This window comes from Filicampus tigris, chromosome 5 (assembly GCF_054856515.1).
Source record: "Filicampus tigris isolate MCC_2025a chromosome 5, RoL_Ftig_1.0, whole genome shotgun sequence".
Classification (NCBI taxonomy): Eukaryota; Metazoa; Chordata; class Actinopteri; order Syngnathiformes; family Syngnathidae; genus Filicampus; species Filicampus tigris.
In genome coordinates, this window is record NC_141221.1 from 10,481,872 (window position 1) to 10,505,099 (window position 23,228).

Here is a 23,228-nt window from a genome sequence, read left to right on the forward strand (position 1 = left end):
TTTTAAATTCAAAGCTGAAGCATCAATCAGTACTGCATTCAAAAGTCTGACAAAAAAATTGGAGCATCTCCACCATGGAACTGTAGCCTCTGGTGTGGCGCTGTCAAACAAAGGCGCTGTGTTTAGCTTCAAGAGGTCGGAAAATCATCCTGGGCCAATCAGCTCATCTTGGCTACTGTACGCTAATCCACTCAGTACGTGCGGTGGCGAAACTCCCAGCTTATATAAAGATCTCAAATATGTGTGGGTTTTCTGTCCAGAAAATGCAAGGGAAAAGCTGCTTTAAAAAATAAATTCAGAGCTGAGCAGGAGAGAAACAAATGTAGGTCCAGAAGGAGGAGGGAAACCCTGCACAGTCACTATGTGCAGATAGCAGGTGGGTCAGCTTCCCTAAAAAAGATTCACCCCCACACCCCCACCCAAAAATCTTATCTGATCTTATCTTGTCTGACAGAAACTGAGAAGAAAAACAGTCTTGCATATTTCCAACAAAGTACAGATTTTAATGGTTAATATTCAGTTATATTTGTTCTTTTAGCTCATGATCCCTGATCTACTTTCGCAGCTTTGCTTGCATACTGAAGAGGGAAGCCGGCTGCCTTAGACTTCCTTCCACCTCCTGCTGAAGCAAAAGAAATGAATACGTCTGCAAAAACCAGGCAAGTTAATTTTACTGAAAACAATTGATCGTGGCTCCTCTGTCTGGCATTAATGTCATCCATTGCTGTTATATCCTTGCAGCCTTTCCTTATCATTAGAAGGTTTATTTGTTTTTAACCTTATCTGTTTAATTTATACTACAGTGAATTATTAATATACGTTTTAGTAGATTAAATGGCGACCGGTCCAGGGTGTCCCAAAGTCAGCTGGGTTAGCCTCGAACTCATCCGGGATGGGTGCTATAGAAGATAGATGGATATCTTAAATAGCACTCAACAGTTAAACCGTTTCTTTATATCTTATGCGGATCCTGAATTGGCATCAGGGTAATCAGGAAATTGCAACTGCCCGAGTAAATCCACCAACCCATCCATTTTCTACAAAGCTTATCCTGTTCAAGGTAGCAGGGAACTGGAGTCTGTCGCAGCTGACCATACCCCGGACTGGTTGCCAGTCAGTTGCACGGCACATATAGAAGTGAATAACCATTCACTTTCGCATTTACACCATCATTGAGTGGGAACTGAACCAGGCTGTCTGCATTGAAATCAGGCAAATGTAAATGTGGTTTATTAATGCCCTCATGCAGACATGTCATTTGGTGGTTTGCCACCACGTCTGTACTAATTGTTTCCATTCAAAAGCAAAATAAAAGCACCCTTGTGTTTGTTCTGGAAATACTCACTTTGGGCCAGTGTGAGAGAGCAGGTACAACAGAGAATAGTCCAAAGAATCAGGACTCTCCTAGGACACATAAAAAAAAAAAGTCATTTTAAAACAAATCATACATTCATCCAAGTCTGGTGACCTGTTAAGCACGGGCTCAAACTCATACGCATACCTATGGACAATCTACAGCCTTCAATGTATCAATCATGCATGCTGCGAGGACCAAGGAGGAAGTCAGAATCCTAGCAGAGAATCTACACAAACTCCACACAGTAAGAGCCAAGCTGACGCAGTTTCAAACTCACAACCTTCTTGCTCTGAGGGAGATGTGCCAGTCAGTATATGTAGTTAACTTGAGACTTAATCAAATATTGCACTGTGGGATTGTGATTGACTGGCCCGGGCTGTCGTCTGGACAAAGCCATCCCTGAAAGGAATAAGTACTCTGGAAAATCAATCGATGAATAATCGACTCTCTTCTTCTTCCTCCTCCGCTTTCCAGCATTTTCCTACTCGCAGTCATCGTTTTTTTTTTTTTTTTTTTAAAGTTTGATCCTCTCTTGGCCCCCCAGAGACTTGGTAAGTTTAAGGCATCTGGTATTCTCAGGTGATCTCCCATCTAACTACTAACCTGTCCTTACCCTACTCAACCTCTGAGATCAGATGTGATCGGGCATTCTCAGAGTAATATCGATCTTATTCTCAAAAGTCTGTGCTAGTGGCCCATGTGATCTAGTGGTTAGGGATCCTCATTTTCACCCAGATGGCCTCTGTTTGACTCCCGGAATGGCAGTCTGCCTTGGGTGGTGGTGGCTCATGTGAAAATTGTGGCCTGAGACCTGTTGAGTGAAAAATCCTTTTGGACATTTTTTTTTTTTGCTTCTGGACACTTACAAGGATTCAGCAGAAGCAGGGAAGCCCACATTTCCCTCTCCCCCGGCCACTTTGTCCAGATGAGGATACCGAGGCAATCCCTCACCAGCCAGGAGAGATATTCTCTCCAGCGTGTCTTGGGTCCTCCCAAAGGTTTCCCGGTTTTCCGGTATCTGGAAAACCTCTACAGGGGGGCGGGTCCAGGAAGCATCCTAACCGGATGCCCTACCTAACTTTTCTGACTTCTCTCGATGCAAAGAAGCATCCAGAGAGCTCAGACACCCTGCGGAGGAAACTCAGTTCACCCGCTTGTGTGTGTGGTCTTGATCTTTCAGTCACTGGCCATCGCATCATGGTGAGGAGGTGCTATACATCACAAGTAAACTGTATATTTTGCCCAAGATATAGTGGGTCTTGAACCTGTCACCATCCACTTGAAGTCAACATCTTAAACAAAGAACGATTTATTCCCATTCTGGGTTGGAAGGCTGTGTTCACACTTGACCGGTCAGGTCTCTAATGTGGTTCTTTTGAAGGCTGTCGCCCAAATCCCTTGCGCACACCAAACAATCTGACCATGACCACTTGGAGGTGTGGGATGGATTTCTTGGAGCAGATCTGGTTAATCCAACTGAACTTTTCATGGACTAAATACTGAGCAGCTGTAAAAGAAAAGCAAAAAACACGGGGAATTCCTGAACATTCGGTATAAGAATCAGAACCGCCAACTCCTTTGGAATACCTCCACCCTTGTGAACAACAGATCTCCTTCGATTAACAATAATCTCAAATGATAAACATGCTATCATATACGCACAAATGTTACCCAGCCGAAATAAGTTTGAGCCTCCATCAAAAACACTGTCCCACAGACTAGAACAACTGAACTCACTCATCTTGATTATTCAATTCAATACGCTTACTTTCATTGACAGACATCACCCTCCAATTTAACATTTAGGTTTTATACTTCAGTAGTTCCACTATCTTTTATTATTATAGGAGTAAACGGTAGTATGCGGTTTCACTGAGTTATTTCCGATGCTAGGTGATAATGGCAGTGTTGGCTTCACACAGAATTTTCTTTCCTTTTTTTTTTTTTTTTTTTAAAGCTTATTTCACACGCCCGTAGCTGATAATGTGGTTGTGTGTGGCTCGCTAACAGCGCTTGCAATACAGGAAGTTTATTACAGTTGTGGTTTTTCTCAGAGAGCTGCTGCAAACCAGCGGTCAAACCACTCCACTGACATTAAATCCTACTCAGGCCTCCCTCTCTGTGTGCCTTTCTATCTCTCCCTGTCTTTGATATTCAAACCAAAAGAAAAGTGGGTGTGCACTCCACTCACACTGTATGTACAGTAGTGTACACTAGAGATGAGTAGATATGATGCAACACAGCTTCCCCCCCCTCCCCTCCCTCTCTCTCCTCCCTTTTTTGGGGGAGGGATGGGTCGGGGGCGGGGGACCAATAAACAGGAGATGATGTACAGCGTGGGAGGAGAGATGAGGAGGGCTTGTCTCCTCCTCTCATACATCTTTTTTTAACACAAAATCCCAGTTCAGCTGCCACAACGGGTCGTTGAAAAGTGCCCTGCAACTTCCAATCAAACTTTTTCACATTTGACGTTTACGTGACGAGTTGGTGCAGTTCCACGTGCTTGATTCATAACATTTAGAGTTAGTAAGAGGTGATGGTGTAATCATGAGGTTTGTTTTATTTCATGCGAGCAGAAATAAGATACAACTCACCCGCCGGCTCCGTTGAGTTCCGAGTGCGGGGCATTGTCCGGCTCCATAGCGGTTACTTCATTCTTTCTTGGGGGGCTTCACTCCTGTCCGGATGAGGCAGAGGAGCTCTTTCCATCCCGGGTTGCAATTGTTTCAAGAAAAAAAAGGGAAATAATGTACTAATTCAAGTTTGCATGATAAACGCAGTCATTGTCTTCCACCTGCGCGCGTCTCCCCAAATCCTCTCCGGGCGTCTTTTTGGATCACATTCACGCCGGCATTGCGCGCGCCCGTGTGTGTTGTGAGCATGCAGACTTCCCGAAAATGAAAGTTTCTTGTGTGAGTGAGGGGGAGAAGAGACGGGGGGGGGGGGGGATGCCTCCCTCTGTCGCGCTGTGGAGCTGCAGCAGGGACTTGAAGGTGTGTCCTCCTCCCTCATGCAGGCTGCGTGCAGCCCCCTCAAACTGCAGCTGGGGGGCTTGCCGAGCTTCTCTTGCATTTGTGAGTGGAGATTTACAGTAATTGACCTCAAGGGTTCTCAACGAGGATTTAAAGGATCGTGACAATGAGTCGAAACCCCCTAAAGACCACGGCCTTTGGTTACACATCATCAAGAAGTGATGTCATGATTAGCATTTAAATTATGTAAGTTTTTTAGTAGTGACATTTGGTCATTCCAAGATTGGAGGACATTTTTTAATAATCCGTGCAGAAAATACAGATAATTTCTTGTTGTCCTGAGACACAATTAACTGTCGATGTAATAAAAGTGGTCCCTAAATATTATTACCATTACCTGAGCCTTGCTTGCCCCATTGTATTGATATAGGCATATTTTTTTATTGCTGAAGAATTTTAAGTCTGCAAAAACATTGAAAAAAAAGAGGAATTTTGTTACTGAAACTGAAAAGTTTGTACAGTCCAACCTTGAATGTTAAATGCCCCTGACATAAGAATTCCACTTAGGAGTATTGGGCTCAGGCAGAAAAGAAAATATGATGATAAATAATAATAATAATAATGATGATGATAATATTGAAAATAATAAAAATAATTAAAGTTGTCAAAAATATATAAAGTCGTATGTTATTTTCAATATAAAATCATTGTGTACTCCTCAAGAAAAAGCAGTATATTTTAGAAATAAAAATACACTGTATTTTTTAGCTTAAAGTCGTAATATTCAAACAGTAAAGTTGAATATTTTCTAGAACAAAGTTATGTATTTCTGTTTTTTTTTTAAGTTGTACATTTTCCCGAAAAAATGAAGCCAATATAAAGAGATTAAGTGGAATATTTTCAAATAAAAAAAAACTTTTAAGTGCATTTCAAAATATTTTTATTGTTTCATATTTACTTTCTCTGAATACCTGTGAATATAAATTTCAATCAGCTGGTTAATAATGGTTTAAAGTCTTTTTATAGATTTGATGTTGATGTGCCAAAATTTGAAATATTTCATAATTTTTCTTCTCTGACATTGTTCTTTAACTCTATTCACATGACTTTGATGCTGCCATTTTTCACGGCTGTTAGGACAGAGATTGCAGTTCGCTTTTTCTTCGGCTTTTTGTGCCTTGTTCCAAATGAATGACCAGCCTCGACCAGCTATTAGAAGAATATGGAAAAAGGTGGAAACGAATATGCAAATTAGCTGACTCACATTCAAAACAAACTTGTTTTACATTGACAGAGGAGGACCTCAAATGTCAGTCTTCTTGGTACACGCTGTGGTTGTCCGCAAAGTGAGCCAAAGAGCCAAATACATATTTTAGTCTATAATACTGCATTTGGCATATGTTGTCCTAGCTTTTTCCGAACAATGTTAGTGGTTGAGGTTAAGAGCAATTCTTACAAGTTTGGGCTGAGTTGACCGCAGCTGTATTTACTGTACAACTGCACCACAAAACCACAATTTCCCCAAAAGGTCCAGCAGATATGATGACATTTCAAGCAAAACCTTGAAAAGGAATTACATTGTCGAATTTACTTGTATAATTACTACGGAATATAATATAATAGAACATAAATGTCTTTTATTAGTCTCGTAATAGGGGAATTCCGGTTGGATAACTGCAAAGTGGACAGTGGCAGCAAACAAGAATTTTGTGTGTGTGAGTGTATGTTACATAGTTTTATAAAGAAAAAATAGTAGTTTTGTTTTATTTTGTAAAGCAAAATTATATTTTTTTAACTAAACTACTACTTTCCTAACTAGGGGACACTATAGGTGAGATTTTATGTATGTTTTTATTGCAACCCACTTAGAGTGTAATCACCTCACCAATCTTTTTCTTGTGCCTGCACATGTCATTTGCAATCCTGATCTACTGGACAGATGAATGCGTATGTAAACACTTTTTTTGAGGTCAGGTTCACTTCTGTCACATTCATCTTGCACCACCGTTTCAAAAATGACATCACGAGGTGTGAACGCATGGACTACCTATTTATGGCAACTTTCTTTCCAGAACACGTCTGTTCTCGCCGCAGTGACAGAGATGTGTTGCAGGCCAGCGCGGCCCCGCTCGTGTGCTGCGAAATTCCTCCGCAGGAGAAAGTCCTCATTGACCCGCCATGACAGTGTCCGAGGGGAAACCCAACAGAGCGCCGATTCAGCTGCCTGCAATTGGATCCCACCTCTCTACGCAGAGGACCTGGCCCCTCCCCTCGCCGTGCACCCACTGTGACCCAGGAAGGGGGACTGAGCCTGCCACCTTCAAAGAACGCCTCCCATGTATTTCTGCTTGTGGAGGACCCAAGAGAGATAAGTACTGTATATACAGGGGAGAAGAGTGATGTCGAGTCTCAGGGCCTGTGATTGACAGGCCACTGGAAAATCGCATTTATCTGTGGTGGGTCCAGGAGTGATATTTTTTTCATTGGGCCTAAAATCCCTAGATAATTGGAACACAAAGGCCCAAAGGCGTGCATTTGGTACCTGAGCTTAAAGTGGTGATTTATCCGATTTAATCCCCTCTTATATCATGTATAGAAACCGATACTATAAAAAAAAAGAAAAAAAAAGAAACGCAACATAAAAGCACACAACAGTGGCACATACACATGGGGAGCACATCAAAGTCATTATTTCTCTAAAAGAGTTGAAAGTAAACATGGTGCATTGACATTTAGCTGTTATGCTGCAAGCAAATGGAATAAGATGCAAATAGAACTGAAGTTAGCCCCAAGTGGGAAAGGCTTTTAAATCCAGGTTAAAAACGATGTTGTTGTTTATTTTCCCAAATCATTTCTTTTCGTAATTTTAGTAATATACTTTTTATATCCCTTTAATTTGCATTTAAATGTCTAATTCTTTTTTTAATTCTTTGTTGTTGTTTTTCTAATACCTTAAATTCCCTTGCATTTAAATAATTGAAAGGCTGCAATCTGATCAGATAAAATAATCAAAGAAACATGTACTGGAAGCAGTGCAGTCAAGAGAAATGAACAGAATTTCATGGAAGAAATTTTGGAAGGTTGACTGTAAATACAGATTTGTGTTTCTGATAGCGTAGAGAAGGCTTGGCCCCAAACAAATCAGTTTACAAAGAACATTTTCCCCAAAATATTGCCCTAGTTTACGAACAGTCATCGTGATCAATGCGGAACACTCAATTTTGCCTGCTCTTGCACAAATAAACATCATTTGCTCCATCCGTCACATTTTTCAGGTACATGGTCTTCGTTGCAACTCCAATGAAGAAGATTACTGTTGAACAAATGAAGGAAACGTGTTTGTTTTTTTTTTTTGTTTTTGTTTTTTTTTATTGAAACCCATAAAAACAATGTCAACAAAACTTGGTTCTGGGGTTTAAACAGATTAATTATCTTACTATTTGTTTTAATAGGAAAAATTGCTTTGTTTTGCGAACATTTCCATTCGCGAACAGAGCATCAAAACTAATTAAGTTCGTGAACCGAGTTTCTACTGTACGTGCAAAAATTCACGGTCATCTTGAAAATAATTCACAGACGACTGACATCTTTTTTTCGAAGAATAGAAATGTGCAAAATATTATGAACGGAGCCCAACAGCTCATCCTTGACTTTTCAAAGTAGTTTTTCTGCAGCAGGCTTGTGTTAGAGTGATGGGGCACACAAACGGGTTCGGTGCCTTGCTCAATGGCACCTCTGCCGTAGTCTGGATGAAGACTAGCGTCTCTTCACCAACTAGTTGCAATTCATTTTGTCTGTGAAGTCATTCCAGATAAGCTACTTATACACACAAAACTCTTGTGTTGGCCGGGAATCGAACCCGGGTCAACTGCTTGGAAGGCAGCTATGCTAACCACTATACCACCAACACCCAGTGGCAGTGGAGGGGTACAGCTAAGGGGTCCTAAATGGGACGTATTTAGTCCGGCCACTGAGGCTTCCATTCCACATTGGCCGTGGTGAATCTTTTTGACAACTAATGGTCCTAAAAGGGGAGCTAGCGTCCCAGCATGTCTTCGTCGCTCTCTGCTCACCATACATACCACCACCCGCACACTCCCTTCCATTATTTTTATTAACCAGTTTCTTCCCAAAATCCACACTTTTTCGCTAGTTTTCCTTTATTTCCTGTCCCAAATGATCGGAATACTCAATTCTCCTTAATTAAATACACGGAAAAGCAGTTTCTCCCTATTTGACGAGCAGGTTACAAAATGTACGTAGCATGTGTTTCCTGCTGTCAGCGGTAGAGAGGGGGTTGTGGTCTCATGCGTATCATCACGGTGGTCCTTGACTTGACATCTCCTTTCATGTCGGCCCACGGGGCCATCTTCAGTCTCATCCAAGCGAAAAACCATGGACTGTAAGCAAAAACTCCAGAGGGGAGGAAAACTAAACAGATATTCAAAATGAGCGTGTTTGTTTGATACAAGTTGATTTTCTCGTATTTTCAAGTAAGTGCCATCCTGTCCGTCCTCCTTGTGCGTAAATATTGACAGGTGGGGAGATGTCCTGTGGCTCTTTGGACTCCAGACGATTGCTGGGTAATTGAAGTCAGCTGTCAATATACTGCAGACGCTATTATGCATTTCAGAAGTCCGGATGACCATTTCTACATGCATCATCTCAACCGCTTCAGGTGAGGAACCTTTTTCTTGCCTGTTTTTTTAAAGTCCTCTGTCGTACTAAATTTATGAGCAAATCTATCAATGAAATTATTGTGATATATTCGCAGACTTTGTGGTCGATTTTTTGGGGCCTTCAAAGGTTTTTACAATTCTACGGTGGGTTGCTCACCGACTTTACCTTGAACATATCCAGCAGTTTCATTGTTCATGGATTACTTAATTTAGCATGCATGTGCAAAATGAAGGGATTTTATTCCAGTGGAGACTCAAAGATGAAAAGGCTTTTTTTTTCATTTTTTTTTTTTTCTATCAAAACTATCAAAGTTTCAACCTTTCTTCTGGACTGCAGCACATTCATGCCGAAAGAGAAAAACCCACAAGCCTGTGTGAGGGCCACGAATTTAATCATTATATTTATTAACAATGTATGCCATGACAATGTTATGGGCATTTGTCTGGCCAAAACTGACTGCCTTAATATTAAAGCAATACCGGGTAAGTTTTCAACCTTGATAAAATATTTTCATAACTCTTCTGATGACTCCTCTGATCATCAATTTACAACTGGTTGAATGGCGGGTGCCAGACTTAACTGTTAGGAAGTATTAACACGACAGCACAAACAGGTAAAAATCGCAAAATAACTCTAATGTTGAAAGTAGAAATGGCTTCTTCTACTACTACTGTTTCCGGTATATTTAGTCACTCCGCACATGTCAAAATAATTTGTTCCGATTAAAAGTGTGATTCACGAACACGGAAGTCCTAATCGGATCGATATTTTTAGTGTCCATGAAAACAGTGCTTCCGATCATAATTTTAATCTGAACTCTGATCGGATTAAAGACATTTTCTCCATGTAGCCAGTGACAACACTGGTGTTGATACGCAAACCGCAGTTTTTCCACCTCTGCTGTGGTCTGCACTCTCCTGCGAGCTTTTTCTAGTTCCTGTCTCAAATTAAGAAGAAGAAGAATCCATTGGCGTTCTAGTCTGCTGCTGATGGAAACTCTCGTCTTCTAAACACACGGTCTTTTGTCTGTCTCTGCGAATTGGGGCCATCTGATTGCAGCAAGCTTCATCCCAGCCAAGAAACAGCTGGCTTCAATAAGAGCGTGCCCCTCGGTGCTGTTTACTCATTCCATACGTTACAACAGGAAATTTAACATCAGCCTGCAGGAGTCCACTATGACCCACTATGACTACATTTAATAGCGGGCTTCGCTTAAAAGGGCAGAGACATTTTACTTGCTTTTAATAGTTGATTAACAGCCGCTAATGACGCACCGTTGTTTGCTCCTGTGACGAGCGTTGGTTAGTAGTAAAATAAATAAATAGAAAGAGGTATAATATGTATAAATTAATCTTTTCGTGATGTGCAATGCAATGTTTTGAAATGGTTGAACATTTTATTGTGAATGAATGCAACCGGTACATAACCATTGAGTACACTTGCACGTCCATACATACAAGAGCTGCTTGTAGAAAGTTACTGTAAAACACTCAGATTCATTCATTTAACTATTTTATTACTCTGGTTGTACTTATATAAGTAATTTTGATCTGCCCTCTGTTATAATTTGGCAAAATTTAGTGCGAAATATTAGGAACAGAGTGCAAAAGCTCGTCCCTGACATTCCATATAACGGTAGTTGTGGAACCTTTTTCCTATTTAAATTGCGTTTTGGTAATTTACCGATTATGATTCCTGAATCGAAGAATCAAGTTAGACTCTGTAGTATATTTTATTTGTACACCACATGCATGCAAGGAGAAACACCAAGATGACTTCTGATCACTAGTTACTTGCTCAAGGTAACCTCCGTTGTAGTCAGCAGCTCTCAGCCTCCAAAATTGTGTGTTGGCTGCGAATCGAACCCAGGTCAACTGCTTGGAAGGTAGCTATGCTAACCACTATCCACCAACGCCTGGAGTGTCTCAAATATGCTCAGTGTCAGTTTATGAGGACAGGCCTTGGCGGCGGGGGGAGGGGGTTTAGAAAAGTGTAGTTGGACTTTGTCAAGCTTAACATGTCCACTGTCATAATAAAAATATAAAAACTATTTAAAAAAAAAGTAGTTGTGTCGAAATTAACACGTTAAATCGTTTACCTCTGCGATTTTCTTTTTGTGACACATGACCCTTCATTGGCTTTCTATTTGTTCAGTTGTGAGTGCCTTGTTTATGTGCTATTGCTGCTGTGCGTGCCGTGGCCTCTTGGGGGCAGTGTGGTTCATACATGCAGATAAAGCACCTGGATTAGTTAAAAGTCCAGAAAAAGAAGGCCACGCCAAGAAACCAATGAAGAAAATGGGCCGGGGCGGCACAAGTCAAGTCAAGTCAAATTTATTTATACAGCCCACACAAGGGAGAGGGTTGAAATGTTTGGCTTCATGGTGACTCGGAAAGAGATAAAGCCTCTGTGGATTCATTTAAATATGAAAAACAGTAGTAAAAATATGAAAAAGTTGGCAGGCAAGCACCGCTGTGCTGTGAACTTATACATCTTATAATCTTACTGCCATTAAAAAAAATAAAATAATTTAAAAAAAAAATCAAATTTGAGATATTGTACTTGGAATGGTGTTGAGAGACTGGAATTTAATTTAATGATTAATGTCTCAATATTTGTGTGTCAGCTTTTAGCTAGCAATTTTTATTTGTTGTGTGTTTAGTTTTACAGTAAAGTAGAGTACAAAGTAGAGCAATCTTGTTTATTGTTGGGCTTGCGTTTGAAATGTTGCAGTTATAAATACATTTGCATAATGTACGCAGATTTGTCCACTCGTGTTGACTCGTTTTGAAAACTTGAAATCTATTTATCGTACATTTAGAACAGATAGGATATGTGCAATTAGTTTGTCATTAAAAGTATTACTCGATTGGCGTCCCTAATAAAAGACTTCCGGACAATCTGAAATAAATTTGTTAAACAGTACACAGTCAGCCTGCTAACTGAATCGCGTTCCTCATTAAATGGCAACAATAGCAAAAATGTCCACCATGTCACCAAGCTCACATATTTTCACATCATAACATTTACCTTAAAAAAAAACATAAATAAATCAAATAAAACCTCAACTTTTGGAGGTTAAATAGGGAAGTATCAATCAATGACACTTTTTTTTTTGGTGCAATTGACAACCTATTGCAAGACAACCTTTAGAGTTGGCAGTCATACTTGGATAGTGTGGTTCTTGAACGCTAGAAATGGTGATGTAGAAATAACGGGCTTTTTTCTTTTTTGGTGTGATTGGCATGCATGTTTTTGTATTCGTCCTTCTCGGTTTGATTGGCCGTGAAGCTGCGCACTAAAACAAACATTTGTTTGGTCTGTTCAAGCCATCAGCCATCTTAGACTCAACGCTCACATTTCCTGCACAGGGCCTGTGTGAGTTACACTTGTAATTTCTATCCACTAAGAATCCGGTCGCGATGATATTTCGTTATAATAAATTGGAAAGCATTGGTCATTATTGTCAAACATTCACACCCCCGTCGAGCTGCGGGGAGATGGAAGCCGCTGCCAAGTCAGAAGCATTGTTACGCTGACATTTGCGCGGAGGATCAAGCCGCTGATGAATAATCCATATTGAAAAACTCGCCGTCCTGCCAAATGTCAGACAGCAGCGGGGGCCATTGTTAGCCGAGCCAACTCTCAAGTCTTCATTCACCGTCGTCACAATGGCGCGTCGCGTACTATATGTGGCCATGTGGCTTGCACTCAAACACGTCCGTGTTTAGAACGGCAACAGTTGGCGATTGATCTTTACCGAGCACTAGTTCACAAACAGCTAATCCAAAGTCCTTTAATAACTAATCATAATGTTTTGGATTTCATTTTGTTTTTAATTCCACATTTGCACCAACCAACGGCTTACAGATTTATATATTTTTACATATATTTGTCTCAAGTTGGCCGACTTGTTCCGTATCTTTTTGCTCTGTACACCGGTAGTTTCTTTCTTTTTCAGGGCATTCCAAATTGTTGTATTGACCATGCTTGTGCAATAAGTCTGCTCGATTTTGCCTCTTCTCTCAGCTTCAAAATGTATGGCTTTTCTTCCATAAATATCATTCTGGTCTTGGCGTTTGCTGAACTGCACATGCGTTTTTCACAGGCGAAACCCAAAGCCAAAAACAAGCCCTATCTAATCAATTAATCAATCTAAAGAAGCAAAACCTGCGCACCTTTCAGCCACATTTTCCAATATTTTTGCTCAATTGAAAAGTGGCTAGCTTCAAACAAAAGGTGCTCTGTCCTGAGTTGTTTAACACATCTAGATGTAAATACCTTGACACAAAAGCTAGAATTATCAACTTTTGCCTAATATTCATGTTTCAATCTGAAATCCAAATGTCTTCAATATACAACAAAAACAAAGGAATTGACCTTGCCGTTCGAATACTTTGGGAGGGAACCCAATGCCTGTGAGTATTGTAATATTGTCTTTCGGGATGTTTTGCTGCACCGTTTCTGTTCAAACGTCCGTAGCTGAAAAAGTTTTAACACCACGGTATCGGACCAAATTGGATAAGATTATTCTTGTCATGGCAACAAAAATATATCATCTTAAATTAACATTGCTTTGTCAGCACAATCAGGTCTTGTTGAACTCATAGTTACGTTCAAGTGAATGATTTTTGGTTGTAGCTTGTGCATGCGCCATGATGGCTGCGTCTATAAATTGCGCTCGGGCATAGAAAAGCAGATCTGTTATGTCGAGATCCCAGGGCAGTGCTACATCTAGCACATCTGGAAAGCCACATTTCATGCGGCGCCAGGCACCCTCGCGTTTGTTGCCGTTTACTGATCCGAATCTCATAACAAAGCCTTCAAATTTAACCCGATAAGCTTTTTTTTTTCTTCAGAGCCGCACACATAATAATTCTGATTATGCAGCGCAAAACTCACTCACACTTTCACTTCGGCAAAAACAGGCTCCATTGGTTATGGTGCATAGCATACTGGACGTCTTTAATAAGGAGGAAAGAAAACAAATGCGCCTGGAAATGGACCCAACAAAAGGTGTACTGATCCCACCTGGCCTTCCACCAACAAAGCACCTCAGCTTTGAAATGTTGGTGGGAACAGGTCCACTGTACACAAATATCTCAGCATCTATTTGTGTGTGTTACATGCTTGCTGACCGGGCCGCTGCTCACATCCTCGGTCTCGATTCTCTTTGGTGCTAATTTAAGTAGCGCTCCACACGAGCCTGTGGGAGCTTCTGAAGTTGTGTTTGGTGTGGGATGCTTTAGTGGTCAAAAGAACCATATGCTCCCTCACAGCCTTTTTTTTTGGTTTTGTTTTGTCCTGTTCAGCTGCACGGTCACGCAGAATGATGGAGCTGTGTGCCTTTTTATGCTGGAACAGTTTTTCCGTGCAACAAGGGAGTTTGAAATACTCCCTCGGCGGTTATTTATTTTGTGATATTTATGGGAAATACAGCCGTTTGTGTGGGGACAAAAAACTTAAAAAAAAGAGAACAGGACAGAAATAAGGGGAATAAATACACTCTTAAATTCCATTAATGTCCATCCTCTGAGATGCCCATTAAGATGCAATTTCTGTAAGTATGTGTATATTAATGCTTGGAGTGAATTATGTGTTGCTACCAACGTTTATACGTTTATTTGCTAACTCAATTTGGGTGGTGCGATGAGTTTCTGTATAAAGGTACTTCATGCAAATACTTACTTTAACACAATTACCTGCTTTCATAGACTGAGAAAAATAGAATAGATTGAATTGATAAGGTATATTTTTCCTGTTGAATGCAGTACAGGCAACGTAGCTCTTTTGCTTATTCATAGTATTATATAGAGTGCTATATTAGTATGTACCTATATATTTTTTTATGAATCATATTTTTCCACTTGATGATTGCATTTTGTCTTTAATCCATTCAATATATTTTCTAGTAAAAAAAGGTAAAACAAAAAAAAAAATCAATATCAATAGCGGCTGATATGAAATACTTTCTACATAGTGATACCTTTTTCAGATGTAACAACAGAGATGGGCATTCCGTCAAAATGACGGACTTTACTGACAGACGCCCATTTTGCTGACAACTGACTAACGACGGGGCAGTCGCGCGCGCCGGAAGTGACATCATGCGGCCAAAATGCGGCCTTTGGAGGACCCGGCTTGGGAATTTGAGACCGAAACTTATCTTATAATTTAAAACCTATCTATCATAAAACCTTCATTAACGTCAAAGCCAATGTTTTATGTATCATTTTCATCAATATGACATGGTTACATCAAAACAGTCAATCATGAATTATTAATTAAAGTTGCCCAATTTTGCTTTGGCATGCTTTGTTGGAAAACAACGCAAATGCCTTTCATTAAGATCTCATCAACCACGTCAATTGATGCATTTTAATTCGCCATCGAGTGAGTGTTGGGTTAAAAAACATAGAAGGAGCAGCACAGCAGCCTTACAAGGTCTGAAAGGTGAAACTCTCCAGCAAATCTGTAAATTCCTCTCAAATGGAGCTCCACACTGAAGGCCTTGTTTTTTTGGACCTAAACAAGCTAGAAGCAGGGGAGCGGGATTTGTTTCCAGCCAGCTAAGGATTACACTAGTGGGCGGACAATGGGGGTCACTGATCCTGATGCATTTATATGTAACAGAGACGACGTTATCGGAGGAGAATGTGAATTACAGTTCAGCCACCGCTTTGTCGGGCACAAATGGACCTGTTGAGATCCCCGTAGATCAACAGTCAACGAGGCAGTAAACACCTCGCTGCAATGTGCTGATGGCAAAAAGCACTTCACAAAACATTAGCAGCTGCGTAGGGTTTTAATTGTTCGTCTAAATGTGCTAGACGAGGACAACTTCTACAGATGTTATCTTCAGGTGAGCCCGCCTCATTTACCTGTCATCCTCGGAGAACATCTTTATCAGCGTTCGGCGGCGAGGAACCCTCAAAGACCATCAGATCAAATCTAAGAAGGATTGATTTCAGCAGACTCATTGTCGAGACAAGGAGATAATTACCACCTTGACAAGCTTTGATCGCGGCTCGGCTTCTACAGTTGAAAGCACAATAAATTGACAGCACACAAAATGTAGTTTTTTTTTTTTTTCGTTTTTTTTTTCCCCCTTTGGATGCTGAAAGGCAGCACTGTCATGTAGAGACCAGAAGGCCAAAATGAATATGCTCGCCTTAGCTGTCCATAACAAGAATCTGATGACGGCTACTGTGAGGAGAGGGAATGGGAAAAGTTGTTGGTTAGTCATTCGTGTTTTTTTGTGATTGCAGTGGGTGGAATGAGTCACTGGTTGTGGTCCTGTTTTTTTTTCATGGGATTGGGTCGGGGTGGGGGGGTCGTCACAAGATGTAGATAACTCGAGTTTATGACAGGTTAGAAAGTGTGGAATCACAAGGGTCGACTGATGAGAAGAAGAGAGGGGAAATCAGTGAGCCTGTAAACAAGGTGATCTCTTTGCAGCATAGTCCTACACTAAACCATGCCGATGTTGTTGATATTTTGTCAACTAGCCCTTTGAGACTTTCTTATGATTAAGGGCTATATAAATAAATTTGACTTGACTCGACTGACTACGCCTCCTGTTTTGAGGCAATATTTGCTCAAAGGTCCACCCACTTATAAGAAGCAGATAACCTTTGTGTGCTTGTTTTAAAGGTCAAATGAGTCAATTTTCCACTCTGACCTCTAAAGGTGAACAGATCCTGAAGAATTTGGAATAAGGGCAATCCTAAGAAATACTACCTATACAATACTTTGACTTGCAATCTTTTAAGCGTTCACAACGACACAAAATTGGACAATAATGCAAACAAATTTGTGGCTTTACCAATTCAATCCAATACTTTTCATGTTCCATGAAACAACGATGAGAAAACATATGGACTGCACTTCCTTAAAGCAGAAGTCAACCCAAGAACAATTCTTTGCAAAAATACGTGCTATGCGCCTTTGCCAGTGTAATCATGGCATATACTGTGTATATATATATATATATATATATATATATATATATATATATATATATATATATATATATATATATACAGCCTATAGCCTATATATATATATACATATATATATTACAGAAATTACGGCTGTTTGATTAAGCGATTTCGATTAAGCGATTTTGAACCGAAACCGTTTTTTTTTCTGGATAAAACGATGTTAAAAACGTTCAAATCGGCACAATCGATTTTTATTTTTCGTGTTTCTAAGCCACCGTAGTTTCTTCTGCATTCCCGCTTCCTCCTACGAGCGCGCATACCAAAAACACTACCACATGTATATATGTATATGTATATATATATATATATGTATATGTATATATATATGTATATATATATATATATATATATATATATATATATATGTATATATATATACATATAAATTTCATTTGCATTTCATTTCACCTCTTCCTTTATCCTACACATGAGTCCAGAGCTGATGTTGTTCTGGGCAAGACTCAGATGCCTCATCGGAAACTGGCCCCTGCAAAGCAAAGCCGTCATGAGGTCGTTTCCTCCCACGTCACTGATGTCGTTCCCGTCCAGGTCAACCATCCGCAGACAGGCATTTTCTTTCAACACGTCAGCCAGCAGCCTGACCCCGGGGTCGCCCAGGTTATTCTCATCTAGAACTATCTGCATCAGCGAGCTGTTTCCTTTGAGGCTGTCGAAAAGTTCTTTCCACGCCGCTAGGTCCGCTCCGCCCGTCTGAGCCAGACCTAAATACTGCAGGTGTGAGTGGTGCCTCATGTAGGACGCTAATACCTTCACCCCCACCCCGCTCAGGTTGTTACCCCCGATGTCCAGTTCTAAAAGTGAAAACACTTTGAAAGAGCTCCAGCCTGTGGTGAGGTTGGACTCTGCTTGCTGTTGGAGCATCCGCTGCTGCTGAATGGCGGCGGCTCTTGCTGTTTGCTCCTGTAGCTCGGCTATGCCACTCAGAAGGGCCAGTGCTCCGTGGTCGTGTAATCTGTTTCCAAACAAGCTAGAGTAGAGAAAAGAAATTGTCACAAAATGTATTGATTAAGCAACAACTATTTCAATAATCAAATAATCATATAGAGTCATTGTTTAACTTAAAGTGGAACAAGGCATTCTGATAAATATTGCATTTGTGGAATAGGAGTTAATCTACCCGTTTTTAGCCATCTCCGATGGCAGCCATTTTGTCACTTCTGTCGACTGAAAATGACATCACAACTGCTAATGACCAATCACGGCTGACCTGTTCTCTGAAGTTGAGCCGGGATTGGTCGTTACCTGAGCAGTTGTGATGTCATTTTCAGTTGACAGAAGTGACAAAATGGCCGCCCCCTGAGATGGTAAAAAAAGGGGCGGATTTTGCCGCTTAACTCATATTCCACAAACGCAATATTAATCATAATGCCGTGTTTCAACTAGTGGGCCTGCTGTGAACATATTCTTGAAAAAAAAAAATTGTCCAAGTCATCAGATTTCAGCCTCCCAACAATAATTATTCCTGCGGAGGTGTCTTGGTTTCGTGTGGTTGTCTCACCACTACTTACAGGTCCTCCTAACCCCTTCTGTCCTGTGAAAGTACTGAATGATTTGAATGAAACTCAACCCAAATCATCTCATTCTGTCCACTTGTGACCCAGACCATCCTCACATTTAATTGAACTTGGGAGTGTCAGCGCTTACTGTAATCCTTTGACCTGAGGCTTCACTCTCAGGACGTCCAGCAGAATGTGAGCACCATACGGGCCAATGAGGTTGAGGTTAAGGTTGAGCAGAGCCACCTCGGACGAGCTGCTCTTCAGGGCGCCCGCTACGGTAAGCAGAAGGTCGTCCGTCAGGTCGGTGTTCCTGAGAACCAGCTGCTCCACCTCATCCGATGCGCTCAGCACAGTGATCATGGCTTCCAGCTATGGCAACAAACCAGGAGAAAACCACGGGAACATGTGAACGGTGCCATGTTTTCATATGGCCCGGACTTGGAAGAATATGATGGGTACTGAGCTATTTATTTTCAGAAGGTCACGAGGGAATTAAGAGCGAGCTCGAGCAATTTCACAGTGCAGTTCATAGTTCCCTGTGAGAATGCAGGAAGACGAGTTATGCAATCTAAATCCGACTTCCGATCAATTAACCGAAGGGTAAAAAATCTTTATCTTTCTTATAGAAATGCATTCTCAATTACAGTTTGAAAAACTGTTATCTTGAGAGGAATTTCTCATTAATTTTCCAGACTACAAATGAATACGCTATAAGCACAGAATCCTCTTTCCAAATGCATAATAAACAATTAGATGACCAAAAACTGTCAAAGACGAATGTAAATACAGCATAGACTGAAATTTCTGTTCAGTCTTTTCCTATTGATATACTGCCCCCTATTGATGCAGGAAATATTGAGTCCTTGTGACAGCATCTTCCTTTTACTACCGGTCGTATTGCTTTCTTATGGAATAATCGGTTTCATATAGAATCTGCTAAGTAGAAAATCAATGAATGCTCACCTACATTTAATTTATCCTTAATGATTGGTTAGTTACAAGCTTACGTTGCAAATCTGGAAGGCTGAAATAATTTCAAGATTGATCTAAAAAAAATAATAATAATTATCATCAGCTCTACACTAAAAATATTCTTCCATGTGGCTGAAACGAGGGAGCCAGAAAGAAAGCGGTGTGTGTTGTAAACACACCTGAGCTTGCAGGTCTTGTTTATGAACTAGCTGTTCTTCACCCGCCTTCTCCTCTTCTCCCTTGCACTCCTCGTTTTTGTCAGGCTCCCCATCTGGTCGTAAGACGCCGTCACTCTCTTCACTGTGCCCCACGTCTGAGCTTGGAGCTTTAGGGCCCGACGACAGTCTCCTCTGGAGCCGACACCTCTGTAGCACTTTGCCCAAAGAACACAAATATTATTGTTATTGTCGTTGCCTTTGCCATATTGTTCTAAACAATCACGGCGCATTTATCACGTTCACACTGTGATCATGGCAAACTTTTTGTCCTTATTAGATTTACACTACACATTTGTAGTACCGGTTGCGTATTAGTCAAAGGTTTGGAGACAGTGTCTAACTCAATAGCACTAGAAAGTGTCTTCAAACTTTTGAATGGTTGTGTTGTCCAATGTCTTCTATTACGTTTTGTTACACATTTAACCTCCTCCGCCTATTATGTAAATCACACTTGTGTAATGTTCCAGCTCTTTCCACTTGGCTGCAGTTTCCTTGCTCACTGTTTGCTTGGAACCAGTTGTGCTTGCTCGGGCTCTTCTCCAGCTCGGCGCTCATCCGCACACATTGTTCATAGAAGTCCGTCTGTCCATCCCCATCTCTGCTTTTCCCGTTCCACTCCCTCGGCTTCTCCCGCTTTTGCTTAGTCAGTACTTCCTCATCCTGTAACCGGTCTTGGAAAACAAAACCGCTGTTGATCTTAGGTACCTTATCCCCACAAAGACAGTTAAATGCAGAAAGTTCATACAGATGCAACGAGGGTTCATCAAGTCGGGTCTCACCAAGCGCGTTGCCTGTCTTGTTGATGTTCAGCTTATGTATCCGCTGTGCTTCACCCGTGCCATTTGTGTCTTTGCGCTCCAGCTCCCGTCTGGCAGATGAAGCTTGGCCCTCATATTTTTGGGACAAGGTCGACCCCCGGGAGCCTTCGCTGTCCCGTCTGGTGCTCGTGGCCGTCTTGCCTTTGCTCTTGCTTTGATTAGTTTGACCCTTGCGTCTCCTCTTTGTGGAGGTCTCTTTAATCGCTACGGCCGGGGGGTCCTCGCTGTCTGTGGATGCACCGGCCTTGTCCTTGACGTGTCTTCTTGTCCCCCTGGCAGACTTATTCTCCGGTTTGGTCGGGATAAACCGAGGGGATGATGGGCACGCCTCCGCTGCGGCAGCATTAGAGCCTTGGAGAAAACATAAAAAGAAAATAATGCTTTGCTGCACATTTTGTCTCGGCTTTCAACTATGAATTAATGATTGGGCCTAATGTAAAAGAGCAGCAGATGAATAAGCTTTTGGAAGAAATGGAAGCACTCTTTTTTTCCAGCTTTATACCATTGCCAGGGCGGTGCACTAGAGGGAGAACTAAGCTCTCCTTTGTGCTGTTGTTCAGATTTTGGCAGGAGTTGTATTTGCTTCGAAGACTTGTGCATCTGGAAAAAAAAATATGATAGTGCCTCATACATTAGTTCCTTATGTCATGCAGCGTGTGCCCAATTACACCCTCCACAATGCATTCTGTCTGCAGAGTGGAAGTTTTGCCCAGAGGATTGTCTGCGTTATTAAAGTAACTTAGCAATTTTCAGCCAGGAAAATCATACCTGTGACAAGGTTTGCCACCAGCGAGCCAGGACAGCCGGAAGCAGCTCTTCTTGCCTTGCTGGAAGCCAGGCGCGTAGCGGTACTCACAGCAGGAGCTGATTCGGGCCACCTTGATGCCGTTAACGTACAAGGAAGCACTGAAGGGGAAGCCTTTGTGTCTTTGAGAAATGAAGTTGAACTGGTCTGAAAGTTGACAGTTAGCACAGGGAGGTACACTGAGCAATTTGGCTAGCAAGTGACGACAGCAAATGTCTATTGAAAATACCAAGTGGGCGATAGCAAAATGGCTTGTTTTAATCACCTTGAAGAGTAATTGGACAAATATTATGTCGAATCATTTTCCATTCCGTTCAAGCAGATCAAAGGCTTAGGCCCGGGCATAAGGACAACTACAGTACCTCCTGGAGTCACCAAGCCCTTGAAGACGCAGATGTTCTCCCCTCCGTTGACTTGTTGTAGCACTTTAAGTTCATCTTGACTTGACCTCAGCCATGAACCCCGCTGGCCTTGTCCGAGGTACGTCATGGTCACAGTGACGTTGGACTTCTTTGACTCTCTTTGCGCATTGAGGTAGCTCTGAAAGTGCATTTGGATAAGTGGAGGCTTCATTTTCCATGGCTATTACAAAAGACTACCTGTTTGTTGCTGTGACCTCCGGTTTTCTGTGAGCTGACTGAAGAGAAGGATCCTCTTCTTCTGTTGTTGAGATAAAGGCAGGGCTGACTCAGATTCCCTCTGAGCGAGGCGAGACTTGAGGCCTTCCTGATGGCTGGCAGGTAAGGGTCATCTTTGCTAGCGCTGCAAGCTGTTGGACCGTCGAGCTATGGGTACATATGCAGCAGCAATCAGAGCAAATTAGGGTTTTGTAACTGTAATGCGATCATTTAGACTGAGGAGTTTCCTAATATATTCATGTTGAGATAGAGATAAAGACTTTAGAGCAGTGGTCCCCAACCACCGGGCTGCGGACCGGTACCGGACCGGTGTTCTGTCAAATTGTCGTACCCTTTGCGAAACTTCCTGCTGAAGGCTGATTTGACAGCCATAATACTATGTGCCAGGTTCTTCACACATTCTGAGGGTTTAAAATCTTGTAGTTTTGGTAAAAGTTTCTCTCTCTGACCTTCAGGGCCGATAACTAAAACCTCAATTTTGTCCTGATTGAGCTGTAGGAAATTCTCTGCCATTCATGACTTAATATCTAAAATGCTATTTAAAAGGGTATCAATGGGTCCTGTGTCATCAGGAGACATGACAATATACAGCTTTGTGTCATCAGCATAGCTGTGGAAGCTGACGCCGTGTCTCCTGATGACATCCCCAAGGGGAAGCATATAAAGATTAAAAAGTAGTGGGCTTAAAATTGAACCTTGGGGAACCCCACATTTAATGTCATGGGTTCTGGATGAACACGTATCCAGATTTACAAAGAAAGATCGGTCTGTGAGATAGGAATAAAACCAGTTAAAAGCAGTAACAGAGATGCCCTCTAGATTTTAAGTCTAATTAATAGAATTTGGTGATCTACTGTATCAAAAGCAGCGCTTAGATCCAGAAGCACCAAGACTGTGAGTTTTCTCACGTCTGCTGTGCACCCAATATCATTTAAAATCCTTAAAAGAGCAGTCTCTGTGCTGTGGTTCATCCTAAAACCAGATTGATATTTCTCTAGAATATTATTTTCATTTTATTATATATCAAGTTGACTCCGTCGCGTAACGCTAATATTAAATGCACAAGCCAGCAAATGAATAAAATAAACAGACTTATTTGGAAAGTTTCTTCCCGCAGCCACTGCCGCAAAGGGTATAGACTTGTATGAACCGGTCCGCGAGAGAAAAAAGGTTGGGGACCACTGCTTTAGAGGTAGCATCGATAAACATGTTTATTTACACTTGCTGGAAAGGAATAAAATAACT

The 23,228-nt window shown here is 41.4% G+C and overlaps 3 protein-coding genes and 1 non-coding gene across 7 annotated transcripts in view; 1 reads left to right on the forward strand and 3 right to left on the reverse strand.

Annotated features, from left to right (window-relative positions):
* LOC147147230 (uncharacterized) overlaps nucleotides 1-4,237 on the reverse strand; it is a 53,091-nt gene extending 48,854 nt beyond the window's left edge. For both annotated transcript variants that reach the window (XM_086031991.1, XM_086031989.1), the window contains exons 1-2: nucleotides 3,952-4,237; nucleotides 1,346-1,404 (exon numbers count right to left, since the gene is read on the reverse strand). In XM_086031991.1, the coding sequence (XP_085888117.1) occupies nucleotides 1,346-1,404; nucleotides 3,952-3,998 (106 nt within the window). In that variant the 5' untranslated portion in view covers nucleotides 3,999-4,237. The remainder of the gene's footprint in view (nucleotides 1-1,345; nucleotides 1,405-3,951) is intronic.
* The window catches only part of LOC147147231 (uncharacterized), a 78,393-nt gene that overhangs the window by 31,556 nt on the left and 23,609 nt on the right, over nucleotides 1-23,228 (forward strand). For both annotated transcript variants that reach the window (XM_086032003.1, XM_086032002.1), the window contains exons 2-3: nucleotides 566-659; nucleotides 6,402-9,007. In XM_086032003.1, the coding sequence (XP_085888129.1) occupies nucleotides 8,952-9,007 (56 nt within the window). In that variant the 5' untranslated portion in view covers nucleotides 566-659; nucleotides 6,402-8,951. The remainder of the gene's footprint in view (nucleotides 1-565; nucleotides 660-6,401; nucleotides 9,008-23,228) is intronic.
* On the reverse strand, nucleotides 8,168-8,239 carry trnag-ucc (transfer RNA glycine (anticodon UCC)). The gene has a single exon. It is a non-coding gene; the product is annotated as a tRNA-Gly (tRNA).
* LOC147147233 (uncharacterized) lies at nucleotides 17,412-21,756 on the reverse strand. Of its 2 annotated transcripts, XM_086032001.1 has the most exons (7): nucleotides 21,611-21,756; nucleotides 21,309-21,492; nucleotides 20,502-20,891; nucleotides 20,223-20,393; nucleotides 19,684-19,877; nucleotides 18,678-18,901; nucleotides 17,412-18,000 (listed from the first exon to the last, which is right to left on the reverse strand). In XM_086032001.1, the coding sequence occupies exons 4-7, from the start codon at nucleotides 20,275-20,277 to the stop codon at nucleotides 17,412-17,414; spliced, it is 1,062 nt and encodes a 353-aa protein (XP_085888127.1). In that variant the 5' UTR covers nucleotides 20,278-20,393; nucleotides 20,502-20,891; nucleotides 21,309-21,492; nucleotides 21,611-21,756. The 2 variants fall into 2 exon arrangements, with proteins under 2 accessions (XP_085888127.1, XP_085888125.1); XM_086031999.1 differs by lacking the exons at nucleotides 21,309-21,492; nucleotides 21,611-21,756 and adding an exon at nucleotides 21,043-21,146.

Bases quoted from the DNA above. Each gene is read 5' to 3' on its own strand.
- LOC147147233 (XM_086032001.1), bottom strand. From the start codon at position 20,277: ATGAGCGCCGAGCTGGAGAAGAGCCCGAGCAAGCACAACTGGTTCCAA. The intron at 19,878-20,222 runs GTGAGCAAGGAA...CTTTGGGCAAAG, and splicing joins CAACTGGTTCCAAGCAAACA to TGCTACAGAGGTGTCGGCTC. The intron at 18,902-19,683 runs GTGTGTTTACAA...TTGTTGCCATAG, and splicing joins AACAAGACCTGCAAGCTCAG to CTGGAAGCCATGATCACTGT.